Consider the following 17,953-nt stretch of genomic DNA (forward strand, 5'->3'; position numbering starts at 1 on the left):
TGTCAAAAGGTAACTCGCTTCCTCATCCTCCTTTTTCTTCTTTCTTTTCTCTTCTCTCTTTTTTCTTTTCTCTTTCAGCATCGTTAATTCTGTCCTAATATAAGTTTGGTCAAAACAAAACCATTGTTATCTCTGAAAAAGAAACAGCAGTGAAAAGAACATACTTGTGGGCACTTCAGATGTTCACTAAAAGCCTTAAAGCAGCATTGGTCTTTCTTCATCCCTGTAAAACGGGTTGTCACCAGGAGGGATCATTTTTAAATCAACAGGAGAGACAAGAAAATGCCAATGCTTTTTTTTTTTTTTTTTTTTTTCACTTTCTCACAGCCACAGGGTCATTCCCCCGGCAGTCCTGCAAAAGCTTATCAATTTCTCTCACGACTTCCTCTGCATCCACCGATTCTCTGCCCAGATCCCTGGTCGGGTGGTCGAGCTGCTCAAGAACGGCACCCATCTCGCTGGAATCCCGGCTGGCTCTAGAATGCACATCTGCAAAGACCCTTGCCATCTGATCGGAAGCCATGAACGGAGGGTCTCTTGGTTGCTTACTGGGTGACAGGTACTGACTGTCAGTGGGCAAGTATTGGCCGCTTGCTTCGGCCAGGGCTCCCGGTTTTGCTTCACAACCATCCAGAGAGCCTTTTGTTGAGGTGCAAGGCTCGATGCATGCCTTGGTTGGGCTGCTTGATGCTGAGGGGACCTCTTGGAGGAGAGGGCTCAGGGCACGTTTGGCTTTTAAATAAGGTTTAACATTGGCAATGAGAATAGTGTGCTCTCGCTTGTCTTTTCCAAATGTACAAAAAGTCTTTTTCCCAGTGGGATTCACAGTTTCGTAAGTCTCAGTCTCAACATTAGCTTCAACTGTGGGTACAAAGAGATTTGTGCGGTAATCTGCATTTTCAGCCTGATTGGCTGCAGGGAACTGTGGCATCCAACACCTGTCAGAATGACCAAGCACTCGGCATTCATCTGTGCAATTAACACACTCTTCTGGTTCTGCAAAACAAAAAAAGAAAACAGCAAATCCAATCATTAGGGTTGCTTTTAAATTTCTACTGAGGCTGTGATCAGCTCTCAGTGGGCTTGTTTGACCTCTGGTCTCTTAATTAAAAAGGGAAAGAAAACAATAATTAAAACATTTCAGTATGGTTGCATAAACCTGCTGGTTGAGACAATGGTTTTATTTAAGTCTTTTCTCTAGATATTAATGAATTCCCATAGCCTGGGAAGAAGTAAAAAGTGGCCATTGGAGAATCATTCTCAGTAGGATAGAACATCACTGTAAACTAATCTTCTGGGGATATCGGTTAGTCTTTGTTCTGTATAACCCATCCTGGAAACAGTGAACTTCAAAAAGGATTACCAGGATTAATTTTTCAAATCAAATAATGGGGTGAAAACTAGATCGCATACTTCCAAGTCCTAAGCTGCTGCTTTTTTTTTTTTTCCCATGTTTTATCCCTATTTTGCTTGTAATTGTTATTTTGGTGGCAGTCATGAAATAAAAGGTTTCCTTTAAAAGCCCACTTTTCCTACTGAGAAGAGAAAATGGAATTTTCTATCAGAATGTGTTATGAATAAACTTGTCAAAAAAGTACACATTCCTATTTTATTAGATATGGGTATAGATCATATAATCAGTTTTCTTCACTCCAGCTTTTTGTTTTTGGTGTAAGTAGGTGAAAATGGATGTAGTCAATAGATATAGTTCAGATGAATGACAACTCATGATTTCCTATTTAAAGGATAATGTTTTCTGTGAGAATGTTTGCTTCTCTCTTTTGCCAATAGGCATAGAGAAAATCTAAATAAAGCATTCTTTAATGATCCCTATTTCAAAGATGCTGAACAGAAAATATGAAAGAAAATTCCTTCATTATGACAACAGCTGCGTAATTCCACCATCCCAATATTTTAAACTATAACTTTGAACTGCATCTTCCCACTTGTCCCTTTCATCTACAAATGATTGTTTCCCTTTATGTTTAATGGTTCTTTTTAAGTCAGGGACTTTTTTTTTTTTTTCCAGGAGAGGATATTTACAATTCACCTCTGTGTGATGGGAATAGAATTCCCTATACATTTAGGAACACTTGGGATAGCCATTTAATTGATGTGAGAGGATTCTACAAATTCATAGTGTCCTGTGCAGGGCACAACCACCCCCCCCCGCCACTCCCCACAAATACATGAGAGGTATTTAAAATAGAAGGCACTGAATTTAACAGCACTGGTAAATTTATACAGTTACTTTGTAAAGTCATATATAAAATCTGAGTTCATATTTAAAACACGTAAATAATTCCTTATTCAAAAAAGGAAAAAAAATAAATCACAACTTGATTTATTTCAAAAGGTTTTAGAATAAAATCATTTCTTATGAAATTAAATTTTTTTTAGAAAGGAGTCAGAATAGTGTCTTGACAGAACAAAAATACTGTGGTATTTCATCCCATGTGTCATTCATACCTGTGAAATGTTAAAAATGATTTCAAGTAGCTTGCCTCTTTTTTAATTTTGTCATGTTTTCAAAAAATATATTTACAGATGAATGAATGAAATATGTTCAGTTTATTATGCACTACAGGTAAGAATCGTGAAAGGCAGTCTCAAACTGAACTCAAAAACTCATATCCCAGAGACTCAAATACTATCTGTGCCTTGGAAGATTGTTAGGCAGATGGACATAAAGAGCAGCAGAAAAATCTAGACATAGAAATTTTCTTGGAAGACTTCCTGTATGGATTTAAAGTCAAGGAGACATTTAAAAAACAAACATATCAAAAAATTTTAACATCAGGTATTTGTTTTCTTTACCTATTCTGAATGGGGATCATAAATATAACCTCTACAACTGTGTTAGTCTGTGTTAGAAAAGAAATGTATATCATTTCATTCAACCAATTTTATCCTCTAGAAACACAGTAGGAAATTTCACTATCTGTTTCATTTGATAATACTTCTGTGTCTTTTAGAGTCACAACTTTAAAAAAAATTATTTATAACCCACATATTCTTTTTGAAATATGCTAACATAGTTTTATATTCCAATATTGACTAGCCTTCAATTTCAGCAATTTGGATAGCCTGGCACTGCATGAATTCAATACGAATTTAAGAAGAGAGTGAAAGAGACAAAATAATGCAGATGTATGAAAGTATAAATCGACCTTGAATTTGAAACCATCAACATGAAATGATTGTTTGCATTTAACAGCTGAAAATCTACAGCTTTTTACTTGACTCCTTTATGTCACAACCTAGGGAGCAAATTCTAAGTATCGATCATGACACATTATAAGCTGTTCACCTTCTGATTAGACTGTAATTTCGACGGTAGCGGTTCCCAGACAGTGAAGATAATCTAATGGATACTTTTGCACAAGCAGCAGAAACTGCGACCAAAAAGTGAACTATTACTTCCAAGGGTCAAATAAGAATTTATGAGAAAGTAAAATTATTTCTGAAGGAACATAAATAAATAGATGAATAGGTAGGTACAAAAAAGGGAATAGGTAGGTACAAAAAAGAGGTAGTATATAATGAATGACTATCCAGACATAAACATTAACAAAATGAGAAATGCAGAAGAAAAAAGAGAGGAGAAGGAAAGCTAAGTAAAGGGAGGGACAACAGAGGGAGGGACAGTTGTGCAGGAGGATTTCTATCATGTGTATCTTCTGTTATATATTTTTAAGATCCCCTCAACAAATTAAATATGTATCATAAAAATAATAGTGTGGAGTATTTTCTCCAGACCTGGAGCTACAAGGTCAATCTCTTTCCTGTGCCTTAGGGACAACAGATCTCAGAATAGGTATGTTGAATTATATGCCACAGAAATGAAAAAGAAGCAAATTATGTAGACAGCAGCTATTAGCATAGATTGGATATTTGTATCAGAAAACAAATTCAGAGACCCTGGATAGAACAAATCAAGGCAAACATAATGGATCCAAGATTCACTTTTTTCCTCTGGACCAATCTGAGGTTATAAAGAGATTATTTGTGCCCATTTTCACCCTTTCCTCAATATAACATGATGACCCTTTTCATAGAATGCACCCTTTGCCAAAAAAAGATAGCATAATCCAAACGGTATGAGGATGAGAAACTGAGAAATAAGCATACTTATACTGCACAGAGAAAACTATTCTGAAGGCCAACAGCTGGGATTCTGGGCAGTTCTGCCTACAGGGAAAGTTTACAGTGTCTCAGTTTTAAAAGGTATGATTCCTTGAAGGATCATGTGACAATCTGATAAATTTAAATACTTGTTTAGTATTAAGAATTTTCTATATACCTATAGTCAAATCTATTACACAAGCTCTCAAAGAGAGGGATCTAAACACACTCATCTTAATTATTTTAATTTTCATCCGAATTTATATTATATTTTTGCAAAAGACATAAGGTCACTCAAATGACTCTAGTACTTGCAATTCAGCTGTACAATAAACCACACAAACACAAACACACACACATACATATATAAACCTTTATATGTGTGTGTATGTGTGTAAAAAATGAGCTTTCAGGCATCTGGGTGGCCGGTCGATTGAGTGTCTGGCTTCTGCCTTCAGCTCAGGTCATGATCCCAGGGTCCCAAGATGGGAGCCCAGCATCTGGCTCCCTGCTCAGCAGAAAGCCTGCTTTCCCTCTCCCTCTGCTGCTCCCCCTTATTTATGCTATCTCTCTCTGTCAGATAAATAAAATCTTTTAAAAAAAATTGAGCTTTCTACAGAATATAGTCCAAACAAAATTTTAAAACTCAAATGTATAACCAATGAATTCCTGAAAACTAACTATCAGTAATTGTCATAAGAGAAATACAGATAAATCAAATGCACAAGAAAGTTCTACATTCACAGTTTAGGAGATAACATAAATACATATAAAATGCACACATATATCTATACACATTTTATATATAAAACATTACATATAATGTACATATACAGGTACAAATCTTTTTATTTCAAATCTCCAAGGACACTTTCATCTTTCCCTTTGCCCTACTGTAGGTATGAAATCCATGACTGAATCAACAACTTGACTACCCCTGATTTTAGAATTCTATGTAATTCAGATTGATTTAGACATAAAGATGCCTGAAATCTACATATGCATATTTGCTGACATATAGGAAAGCTCTGTCTTTTTAACCTAGAGTAAGCAGTTTAATAACTTAATCTTAGCGATATGAGGCAAGCAATCATTTGGTGCCAAAATACTCCTTCAAAGGAACTGTCATTGTGGAAGTTACATTTCCGTGAGGAAAGAAAATATTTAGGTAAGACATCAAACTACCTGCCCTTACATTATTGGGTTTTAGCAAGCTTTCACAAAGGTGTCCATAACTCAATGTTTACCATGTGATTTTCACATTGTAATGTCACTGTATCATTAGGGGTGCACAGCCATCTCAACAACAGGTAAGAAGTGCCAAAGAGTACTATGCATAAGATTAAAATTTGAAGCCAAAGCACTGTTTAAATCAGCAAGGACTACTAAAGATTAAGGGAGCCTTAGCTAAACATGTTTACTTTGGGAAAAGTCAGGGGAAACAATCCTTGTGCGTTATGACTCAGTGGTGTTCACTACAAAGGGAATGTGTCAAGGAGCCAGTCTCCGTAAAATTTCTTAGTCCAGAGTAAAACTACCTATTTATTCTAGTCTCTCTCACTGTCAGGCAGGAATTTGTCACAAATCAGAATTTAAGCTTATTTTCCCTGTCTTCAAAGTGCTTTACCACACTACCCAAAGAAAGATACTTGGCAACTAATTTGTTACTACTTAGGGAGCTATTAGAAAACATAAAAGGATTTCCTCCCCTTAGTTTCACTTGCTTGCTGCCTCCGGAGCCCACATATTTGTACAAAAACACGCATATAGTTTCTAGCTTAAGAGCTTCACATATGCATCTGATTTCATTTTTTATAATGAAGAAATAAACATCTGTGTCATAGAAATCCGAAAACCAAAATCCACAAGTCGGGGCATCAATGAGGAGGTTGTAAAATGCTGTGGCTGTGGGGTAAGGGCATTTGAGAGAGAGAGAATTTGCTCTGCTTTTTGACTGTCAACAAAATGGTTTTATTTATGCTTTGTAAACAACTTTAAATAGGAATAGTTTTGTTCTTTTAGTGTGGTGGTTGCTACTGTTTCTAACAGCATCTTAAAATTAGAATTGTTTCCAAGTAGACAACTCTATAAATGGAAGTCCATTTTTTATTTGTTCTCATTTTTCTTTTTTATTTCTAATTTACCTCCTTTCACCAGCATAAGCTTTCATAACACCTAATTAGCTGTCTGGAAAAGCTAAGAGCAGGCACCCATCTCTATTTATGTCTGGCACTGGTATTTTGCAGATAAACATTACAGAAGCTAAACTAGGGACCCATCACAGATTACCCACCAGAAAATAATGACAAACCAAGACCTTCAACTGGAAGTTTCTGGGTACCAGTTTTCTACTGAAAGATTTTACTGGCATAAGAACAGCTTGTTTTTGCTGTCTTTTTCTGTTCTTTAACACACAGTCTCAGTTTCACGCGTGTACACACTCTCCCTCATGATTGCGACAAATTACAATTTAATCCAAATATATTTGAACCTATCAGATAAAAAGTATCGATGCTAAAAGAGAAATCTCATCAGGATACAGTCCAACAGATCTCTAATAAAATTTCCCTTGCAGTGAGTTGACATAATTCACATGATCCTGTGAGCTGATACTTTTCTAACATAAACAATTATTTCTTTTTTTGGTGGTTGATTATTATTCACTTGCTTTACTTTACCATTTTATAAACTCCTTATACTTTTTATGATGAGGTGAATCATTCCATATAAACTGCACCTTAATCTATATTCATTCAAATTATTTCCATTTATGGTCTCTATGTCCCATTTACTAGCCCATTAGTTAAAAATAAACCTTCTGATTTCGCTCTGACTAGGAGAGGAGTAAAAATTTCACTTTCAATATTACTTCTAGAGACAGTGTTGGAAAGTTGTCTCAAAACTTTTTTTTCCCCTGTGTCAGAATAAGAAAGAAAGGAGCACATTACAATTTTATCACATGCTTTTTTTTTTTTTTTTCCGTGCTAGTGTTCATATGACTGCCAGGCTTAATTTTAGCACAATTTTTAATAAGCTTGGTGCATCCCTCGTGCAGAGAAGAAAAAGGAAAGGGTTGGGGAAAATGCGGCATCAGAGAACCAACCACTTTACTTCAGCTAAGTGATCTTTTGTCTGTTGCATTGTATTTCCCATGATGCTTGTGCACAGGAACCTCTTGTTTTACTAATCGAATAACTGATACACCAATACACACACATATAGGATGTTTTTGTTTCTTTTATTCTTTTAACATAAGGGGGACCATGTCTCTTGTTATAATATGTTGATGTGCTCATCTTATGAGGATGCCTGTTTAAATGGGCAGCAATACAACGATTAAACACTCCATATACAACTCCAGAAACTTAAAATTACTTCTTAATAATTGGCCATAAAGAATCAGAATTTGGAAACACAGTTCCCGTAGAAAAAAACTCTGAGAGAAATGTGTATGTATTTTTAGGTTGATCCACTGCCAATCAGGCTTTCAGATTTTACCTCAGTTGTGAAATACCATTCTGTCTGCTTTTGATAGGTGGAAAACACATTTTGAAGAGGAAGTTATTATAATACTATCAAATAGTCAAACCGTGGTAGCTTTGAAGTAGCAATCCTCTAGCGTGCACCTGCATTGCACAATACTTTCCAATGTACTGCCACGGCTGCATTCAGACACAGAGACCACTGGCCTATGTCATATTCAACTGCATCCCATTGCAGCTGGGTATTTGAAGCACCTGGAGCATTTGCACTTACTATTCGGTGCACCTGCATGCCTTCAGGGATGGTTTTAAGTGTTTGTGACCCTTTGGACATAATAACATGTCTACCAGAGTGAATTTTCTGGCATATATATTAACAACCCATAGATAATGCTCTGAGATGAAGAAAACTTAAATTAAATGGAAGCTTATGTTAAGGAATGAAAGCAAAAGACTATAAGGAGATTTGATGTGCACACATGAAGAATATTTAAAAAATGAGAATCCAAACCATGCATTGGGAATCTATAGCAAAAATATAATTATGTACCCTGGTATACCGCTCTGGGGTTAACATTCAATTTTTAGCTGCCCCTTTCCCCCAATCCCATACTGTAGGTGCAGCTATCATCCGGGGCAGCATCAGATGCTTGGAAGTGAAGGCACAGATAAATGGCGCCATCACTTTCTTAACTGGTATGCTGAGGAGGACTGGCTCTGAAGCTTACCATAGTAATGAAACAAACTTTGGGTTTTTTGTTTTGTTTTGTTTTTTGTTTTTGTTTTTGTTTTGAGAAAAGGACTCTGACAGGGCGTCTCAAGGAAAAACAGTCCAACTCAAATGAGCCACCAGAGGAAAGACAGCTCAAACTCAGCGACAATATTAGATGTACAGCTCAGTAGTTAGTTTAAAGAAGTTACGCTCAAGCATTCAGAAGGTAAGAATGAATAAAACACCAACTTTGTGCTTCAGGCATTGGAAGTTTTTGAGCAAACGCATCTTGGATGGAATGTTGTAGAATAATAAGGTTGTGTCAAGTAAAGGTTTGTAGTAAGTAAACCTATGTCTATCCACTTCTAAAATTCTCCAGCCTCGAAGATTTTATCTCCCCACTAAGACATTTGCATTTTGACTAGAAATTAGAAAATAGGTTTAAAACCATCTAGGGGAAATAATTCATGATCAATTACATTTTGAATTATGTCATACGAGTGTCAAGCAACAGAAATATAGGGAAAATGTAGACTATAATATTGTGAAAGGCTTTGTACAGGAAGTAGTGCTTGATGGCAATTCAAAGGATGGTCAGGGTTTCAATAAATAGTGGAGAGCAGGAACAGGATGATCCAAGTGAAGGGATTAGAAAGTGAAATAATACCCACACAGGATTGTGCATTTCACAGGGTAGTAAAAGACCAGCTTTATAAGTCAAAGGACATACGTTGCAATGCTAAAACATAAAAAAATAATTTATAGAAAATTCACTGGGATTTAAAAGACAATGAAAACTCTCTGAATAAAAACAAATGTAATGAAGCAGGCCACGGACAACTGTTACAAATATCTGAGCAATGTATGGTATGTCTCAGAAGATTCTTTAAATATTTAGGTGCTTGATTGAAAAGATATTAGACAACATTTATTAACATACAAAACTGAGATGAGCCACAGGGCAAGCAGCATTCAAATCAGCATTATTTCTGTAAACAGACAGCTAGAGTTTGGGCCCCAACCAGGATATCTCCGGTGGAGCACAATAGGATATGACATTAATCACTGGCATAGTCATTCTGACCTCATTGTGACCCCATTGTGCTCACATCTCATCCTACGCCTCCTAAACTAAAGAAAGTCTTAATGTATGTTGATTCAACTGTTATTTTCTATTAACTATATAAATCTTGTATTTTATAATTCTGCATTAGAAAATATTTCTTCTTCCTACATCTATTTATCTCTCTTCACTCTTCCTCTAATTTGCTATTATTATTAACAAACCATAAAAGTGCATATAATCACATATCTGAAAGATTAAATGATTCTTTGAAAAGGCCAGAAGAGGAAAGATTTGGAAGAAAGAAGATCCTTTTGGTAACTAGGAAAGAAGTAATAAATACTCCTACAAGGAGAAGAGCCACAAATAAGGTAGATGTTAAATCTCAGAAACTTTTCAAAGTTGATTCTGGATATCATGAAGAATAAATTACTACAGGAAATTCCTGAAAACGTTGTCCAAAATAAGTATTTCTATTTTGGATGAAGATAATGCCACCATTTCCTCACAGAATTATGTATTCTAGCATTAGCTCCCTAATTCTTATTCTTTTTCTTTTTTAATCTGTCTGCCTCAATGAGATCCTTATACCCCTTGAATATCAAGATACTGATACCATGGTATTTTCTTTCATGCTCCATTCCTTGAGCACACAGAATACACTCATTATTCACACCCTAATGCTGTCATTGATGTAAAGAAAGACCACATTAAAAAGATACCAAATACTATTGATAATCTATAATAAGCAAGACCACTCCTTACAAACTACATATTTCAAAACCACTGAAACTAGACTTGTAAATAAAAACTTGAAACCAAACCCCAAAACCAAACCAAGCAATAAAAAACCCTTTCATTTATGAAGCTGTGATGCTGACTTTCACAAGGATCCCAGGATGTAAACAAAGTTATACATAGTGGCTCTCTTTTGCTATAAGATATATAGGATTTAAAGTCACATCAGCTCTGGGGCACCTGGCTGTCTCAGTTGGTAGAGCAGGTGACTCTTGATCACAGGGTCATGAGTTCAAGTTCCACTTTGGGCCTAGAGCTTACTTAAAAAAAATAATAATAATAATAAACTCACATCCCATTTGTCTGTTAAGTACCACACTTCCATAAAAATTCAAAGTTCTCTACTTACTCTTGAGAACTTATAAAGTTCTGTATTTATTATTTGTTTATTATAATTTTTAATAAGATAAGCATCTGCCTGGAATACATCCACTGAAGCACAGAGGTCAGAATATTTTCCCCTTGGGGACTTTTAAAAATCAGCGACACCTTTATTGAAATTAAAGTCTGTATTTAAATAATCACCTCTTTATACTTTTAAATTATGGAAAACAGTGCGCACCCTAAAAACCTAAGCCTACTCAGTATCTACTTCACTCCTACATTTCTCCTTTTGTCTTTTTTTTGATTCTACTGCATTGTGTCAAATGTGCCCATTTCTCTCTTATAGTTTAAGTCGGCTGTGTCTCTCTCTCATTCTTTATCTGATAGCTATCATCACATATGAATTAATTAATCAGTCCTTATAATGTTTGAGTCTTGAAAGGGTTAATACGGCTTCCAAAAGAACCTGATTTATATGCAGCGATAAACTTGTGCTCTGGTATGCATAGAGAAAGCTGTTTGGTTTACAAGGACAAATTTAAAATTATAGCAACTTAAAAAAAATACTCTGAATTTCAGGCCCAAGACTACTTAAATACGCTACTCTTCTTCATCTTTAAAGAGGATGTTTCCTTATGCTTTTATTGCCTGTGTTAGCCAACCCCGTCTCAGATAATGACACCATTTTTGAATACATCTAAAATTCAAGTCATCCTCCCATCAAAGTGGTGATCCGGTAAGGAAGGTCCATGAAAACATGCCTATTTAGCCGAACTCTTTGCAAGAAGCAAGCAAGATAGTCTTATTAGTGTTTTTCTCTCAGACTTGCTATCTGATTTCTATTGGGATGTATAACTATTTAGCGGTTTAAATCCCATTGTTCATCTTATTTCCTGCTCTGGTTTGTTTTCAATTGCTAGATACAAGTACACAGAATCGGGTGTCATTTTTAACATTCTCAGATGCAACTAATCCTCTCTTGCTTATTATTTAGTAATCAACACCTGCCAATAGGATTTGGGAGTCCCAAAAGACAGATTTTCCAGAAAGATTTTTATATTTTTATATTTTCAATGACATTCTAGTCTCCAAAAGCTTTTTGTTAAATTCAAAGAACCCTACTCTACAGATAGATCTAAAGTTTCAATTCAGTTACCTTAAATTATATGGACATGGTTCCGAAAGAACAGAGGGGTACCTCGCTCTGCTCAGTATTTTTAAAAACATCATGTTTTTAAAGAAAGAAGCAATACAAAATAAATTTATGGAAATGTATTATATGCACACACACAGATGACAATAAACATATACTTTTACCAGAAATGCCTCTGAGAGAGGAAGTTTATCTTAAAGAGTTATTAAAATTGATAGTGTCCCAAAGGTAACTTTAGAATGAAATACAGATAGTTTGAACCCGTACAATTTGACCTTGATCTTACTAAAATAATTCCCACAGTCAAGGTGCTAATACCATCACAATTATTGCTGCTATTATTATAGATGGTTTTAAAACACACAAGGAGTAGGAAAAGAAAGATAACTGACATTTTAAAGAAAGCCTGTTCTTGGAATTACTTCTCTAAAACCATTCTGTTCGTATTACCTTTAGTGCGCTATAAGTTTATTGGAAGCTGATGTTTTTTATCCCGTATGATTGGGTCATCCTAAGAATGAAAATTTAAGCAAAATCAATACACTCAATACCATGTTCTAGAGTAAATATACAGAAGTGTTTCTTGTAATGGATTTTACTGGCAATGACAAGCCATTTTTTATGTAACAGCTTTAATATTTTGTAATCATTAAAGTTCACTGAAGCAACGGGGAAATTGGGAAAAGAGGTCAGGAAAATTCATATATAGAAAGAGAGGAGATATGTCCCTCTGTATCACCCTGCTATGTAATCAAACCGGAGTCAAAAAGCTATTGGAGAATGCAACCCTTGAATCAGAGCAAAGATAAAAATGTGTTTCTAAAGGATATGAAAGCTTATCCATACATAATGCAGTAAAAACATCAAAAGGTGTCTACAGTGATGTTTTAAATGCTTTCTTATCTTGGGAGAGTACTTTCTGTGATTTAATTGATAATCAACCATACCTGGAGCAAAGAACAGATGATAAAAATGAAGTGTGTTCCCCATGATAATATTAAGAGGGAAATAAATATATGAAAGCTTATTTTCAGACTTGTAGTCTAAATCCAATCTAAGAGGAAATTCATATTGACATCACAAGGAGAATTCGTTGAGACAGTCTTTTTTAATTTCAGGCATGCTATATTTGAATTTTTCCCCCTAAAAATATGTATGCTCAATCTTAGAAGAAGTGATCCTTTGTGCTGCCAAAGCTATTTTTGAGTAGCTGCCTAACAATTTCCATGGTCATTACTGGAAAAGGTTATACAGAAGTTCTCCCTTTTCTACAGGGATACATTCAAAGACCCCCAGTGGATGTCGGAAACCATGGATAGTTCCAACCCTATATATTATAACTGTTTTTTTTCTATACATACATACACACCTTCAATAAAATTTACTTTTTAAAAAAATAATTATTTTGCAAATTAGGTACATTAAGAGATTAACAACAATATTTGATAAAAATATAATGAAATTATAATAATATATTGTAATAAAAATTATATGAAATGAGGTCTCCCAAAATATTTTGTGTTTTACACATCCTTCTTGCAATAATGCGAGATGATAAAATACCTGCATGATGAGAAGTGAGGTGAGGGACGTAGACACTATGATGTAATGTAAGGCTACTATTGACCACCTGGTGATAAGTCAGAGGGAGATCATCTGCTTCCAGATCACGTTGTTGACTTCAGGTAACCCAAACCATGGAAAATAAAACTGTGGATAAGGGGCACTGTTGTAATCAGAACTACTCAGTTTGGTGTTCAAAACTCTCCATAATCTGGTCCAAATAAATTTTTTAGGCAGTTCTGGCATAAAAAAATTAATTAACTTCAATTTGAACAAGTCAAATTTGTACACTTTCTTTCACAGCAATCTTCAGGAAAATGACAGCAACCTTCTAACTGGACCCTAAAATTCCTTTAGAATGGTGTAATTACTTGAGTCAATTGGAGAATGTGAAACCTGCTAGTGACCACAGAGTTGGGATCACAAAAAAGAGAGAACAACTTGAATTTGAGACAGTGTCACCCTAAGCTTAAATTTTTAAGTGATTTATTTTAATTTTACTGGTTCAGATGAGTATGTTCCCTCATCTAAAATAATTAGTATTAAAATCCAAGGTCCAATAAAAAATGGAATAAAATTTAACTATTTGATTGGGCAAATTTCTAATAAAAGAGGTATTTTAGTGTTTATTCACTGAATTGATAAAAACATACATGATCACAAAAGAAAATTACCTAATTATTATGGTAAATAAGGTCATTGTAATAAGTATAGCAAAATAGAAAAACTATTATGTGAGAAGTACTTGGCAAATAAAAACTTCTTATCTATTGGGAATGACGCTTTTACAATAAAAAACATATATATCTACACATAATTTTACATAAAATTCCCAATATAAATGATTCATTGTAAGATTAATCACTTATTTTAAAATTTCACAGTCTAGCATATAACTCATTGATCTACTTATTATCCATAAACATAAAGGTGGTATCTTGTGAACCATATATTAAAGAGATAATAGTGATTTAAACAAAAAAGTATGATTATTTTATAACACACACAAAATGATTATATTACATATAATCATTCTAGTATGTTAAAAATCAAAGAAATATATATGTGCAAAAGTAGGAAAAGATTATAATCAGTGGACTCCAGTAACTGAGTTTTAAACTGGAGAGTTTTATTGTAGTAGATATGTGGATGGAAAATATTCACGAGCTTCACTATCTTAATACTTTAAGTGAAAAAAATTCTTGAAATGATAAGATAAATTGTAATATGTCAGATAACTTTATCAATAAAGAAATATAACTAAAAAGGCAAGCATACATATCCTTATATATGCATCCTTTGTACCCATGATGAAAAAACACATTGCCATACCAAATGGAAATGAATGGAAAGAGCCTTACCTAAGGACAAAAATCTTCTGGAATTATTTAGTGGATGTAAAAATAAAGGCCTAATCCACCTTACAACAATCTTTGGGTTTCCTGATATTCAGCCCTAGCTCCCAGATGACACTGTGTTTCCCATTAGTAGACAGTCATGGTGAAGTCCAAGTGTGTGCCCAGGTGTTTACGTGCACACACCTATACATGCACCAGAAGCATGTATGTGCACGTGAGCAGAGAGTCAATGTCAGATTAAGAGAAAGAGATTTTTAAGAACACATAAAATAATGTGAGGAAATTTACATTCTAAAAGCCAAAATGTTTCTTTGGTATAAATGCTATCCTTAAATTTAATTTTAATTTTTACAGAATTAAGAAATAAAACTTTTTCCCAACTGATTTTAATTTAACGAATGTGAAATAACTAACAGGGATGACTTTATATAGATGTGTCAGTATACGTAAATGCACATGCACTCACGTTGTCAAACTTTCCCCCTCACTCCCCCAAATCAGAAATAAGTAAAACTCCCCTCACTGTAACACCATCTGTTTAAGGACTTTACTTGTATTTTCTCTCCATTTCCATTCATTTCCATACAGAAATAATGCAACCTGTTCTCTTTTTCTGGCATGAAGTAAAGCAACACAAATAAATATGACAGTAATTGTTAAATTGCCATAACATACATGTATATTTTTCAAGCACCACAAAATCCTAATAAAATAATTTTCTCCACTGGCTTGTGCCCCTTGTGTAGAAATTAAACTGCGCAGAAACCAATCAAATCTCTCAAAAGCATTCAAATGAGTCAGGCTTGGACAATATACACTTCAGACATAGAAAAATATAATGTGATGAACTAAAATTTCACCTGAGATAGATACTTCTTTCTGTCTTTCACTTAATCCATCTAGTTATTTCAAATTTCAATGTGTTTTCTGTATCAGAGTCATGTGTACAGATTTTACAAAGTAATGTGTAAAGAAGCCTTAGATATATTTCCATAAAATAACACTTCTAATATGGAGTGTAATTGCTTGTCCAAAGTGAAAGAAGAATTTGTGGACCCAGTTTCTCAGGTGAAACACAGATTCTTCTTCAGGCTACAACAGTCACATGGCTTGTTCTATATCCACAACCAACATCCAAGGAAAATAAACAAACCTCTTTTCTATACCAGCTCTCTCTCCAGTCCACCAATTTCTTCCCTAGTATTTCCTACACTCACTCCAAAGTGAAATTTGTATAAGAGGTGATTTTTTTTTTTACATTAAGTAATTAAGAACTGGAGCACTTAAACTCACTGAAGAACAATAATAAACGTGAAATGTGAAAAACCTTGATATAGATGAACAGTTAGATTCTTTTTTCAATCCTTAATGTTACACAGCTTTTCCTGAAATACTAATAGTACTGATGCAGAGATAATAGAATAACTTACTTATTCACTATGCTACTTTTCTTTAAAGAAATAAAGTCTACAAGTTCTGCATTTATGTGTGTATAGTCTTACGAGTGCCATCATCTAACAAGTAAAATTCGGATCACAGAGCAGAAAGCTAGCAGATGAAGAAATTGCTCACCTGGAGGAAGCAGATCAACAGACTGAAGTCTAGTTGTGATGGTGTGTAGGGTGAGGATAGCAAAGGAAAGCAAAGTCGGGAATGCTTGAAAAATAAAATATTTTTAGTTAACAAATAGAAAAACCAAGTGGGAAAAAAGGGCCAATTGAATCACGAATCCTTCTCTATTGATTGCAATTTTTATATTAAAATCTGTTCAACTGATCAATCCCTAAAAGATATGGTCATTGGTAATTTCCCCAGATATGTAAAACTTAGTGTTATTGGAAGAAATTTACTTCAGGAGAGTATTTCAGTTTCGATGAGAGAGAAACAATGCAAAGTAACCAAATGAACGCCTAGGTCAATGGGAAAAATATGCTTGTGATGATGGACTTATTTATCCTGCACAAAATGAAAACTTCTCTATAATACTGGCTAGAAGATGTAAAGAAGCAGGCCACCAAATCAGTTGCAGACTGTCTGTTCTTTAATATCTCTAGAGAATAAGGCTTTAATAAAAATGTTCACTGCTAGTGAAATTTCGATGTGTATTGTCTGGAACTTGAAACGACAGCCTATTTGAAACTTAGCCCTTTATTCAGTCACTTAGAAACCCTCAATTTTTAAAAGCATATTGACTTCAGTAATGAGAAATACATATATTTCTGTAACAATCTCAACTCTTTTCTTTTTTTACCCAACATACAAATGTTATTTTTATAAAATTCAAAGAAATGCTGCATTTTGTTTTTGTTTTGCTTTTTAAGAACCTCTAACTTAGGCATATATGGACGTATAATTTATCAGTTTCTTAGGCAAAAAAAGAGAACACTTTGTTTGCATCTAAATGCACAGTGACTATATGAAATCGATTGCCATCTAAAAGCCCTGCCAAAAAAAAAAAAAAAAAAAAGCCTGTTGGTGAGCAAAGTAGCTTTAGTTTTTAAATAGTCTCATTTTCTTATTTTCAACCTTTATTCAACATCTGTTGTTTGCCCCTCCCCTGGAATGTAATTATGCAGGATTCCAATGTAAAACAGGTTGAGTAGTTAATAACACGCAGCTCAAACATTTTTCCACACTGTTGCCCTGCAGATGTTTTCTTTCATTTTTTTTCTTTTCTCCCCTGGTTTTGTGTTTAATTTGTGTATGTTTCTCTTCTATTCTTAAAGTATATTCCCACAACAGATGGAAACACCTGAAAATAAGTTTCCCTCATGCACATGTTTAAACGATGCCTATTGTGCTATTTAACACAGAAAAGAAAATACAGAATATATAGAATATTGGTTTACAGAAAAATATAAATAATCTGTAAGCTACTTTCTTACTATGTTCAATTTAAAATTCTGAAATGATAACCTAGTTTTTACCAAAGACATATGAGGAAAAGCTTATAGTCTACAACCCTCATTTATTCTTATTTTGTTACCAGACTCATTTGCCTTTTTTGCTTTTGACACAATTCTCTTAAGTTTTCAATCCTACCATAAATTGGACTTTTTTTTTCTATCCACTGACCATTTTACTATGCAAAAGGCACTTTATATTCACCTGATAATAATTCAAACTCAGTAATCAATACCTAACATATTTTAGATATGTTCAAGGTATAGCATTTATTTTTAAAGTAATATAACAAGAATCATATAAGTATAGAACTCTTTTGTTCAGAAAAATATATTTCATTGAAATTAAAGAGTATAGGGTTGGATATTGTCCCCCAGCAGTCATGTCCACCAGGAACATTAGAATATGACCTTATTTGGAAAGAGGGTCCTTGCAAATGTAATTACTTAAGATGAAGTCATACTGGATTAG

At 34.3% G+C, this 17,953-nt stretch overlaps 1 protein-coding gene across 1 annotated transcript; it reads right to left on the reverse strand.

The window, feature by feature from the left end:
* Positions 1 to 292: 292 nt before the first annotated feature.
* Positions 293 to 16,341, reverse strand: PCDH17 (protocadherin 17). Its single transcript, XM_032836997.1, has 2 exons — positions 16,151 to 16,341; positions 293 to 996 (listed from the first exon to the last, which is right to left on the reverse strand). Exon 2 carries the CDS (start codon positions 929 to 931, stop codon positions 314 to 316), a length of 618 nt encoding a protein of 205 aa, XP_032692888.1. The 5' UTR covers positions 932 to 996; positions 16,151 to 16,341; the 3' UTR covers positions 293 to 313.
* Between the last annotated feature and the right edge of the window lie 1,612 nt (positions 16,342 to 17,953).

This window comes from Lontra canadensis, unplaced genomic scaffold (assembly GCF_010015895.1).
Source record: "Lontra canadensis isolate GAN:19392208 unplaced genomic scaffold, GSC_riverotter_1.0 scaffold95, whole genome shotgun sequence".
NCBI classification, from domain to species: Eukaryota; Metazoa; Chordata; class Mammalia; order Carnivora; family Mustelidae; genus Lontra; species Lontra canadensis.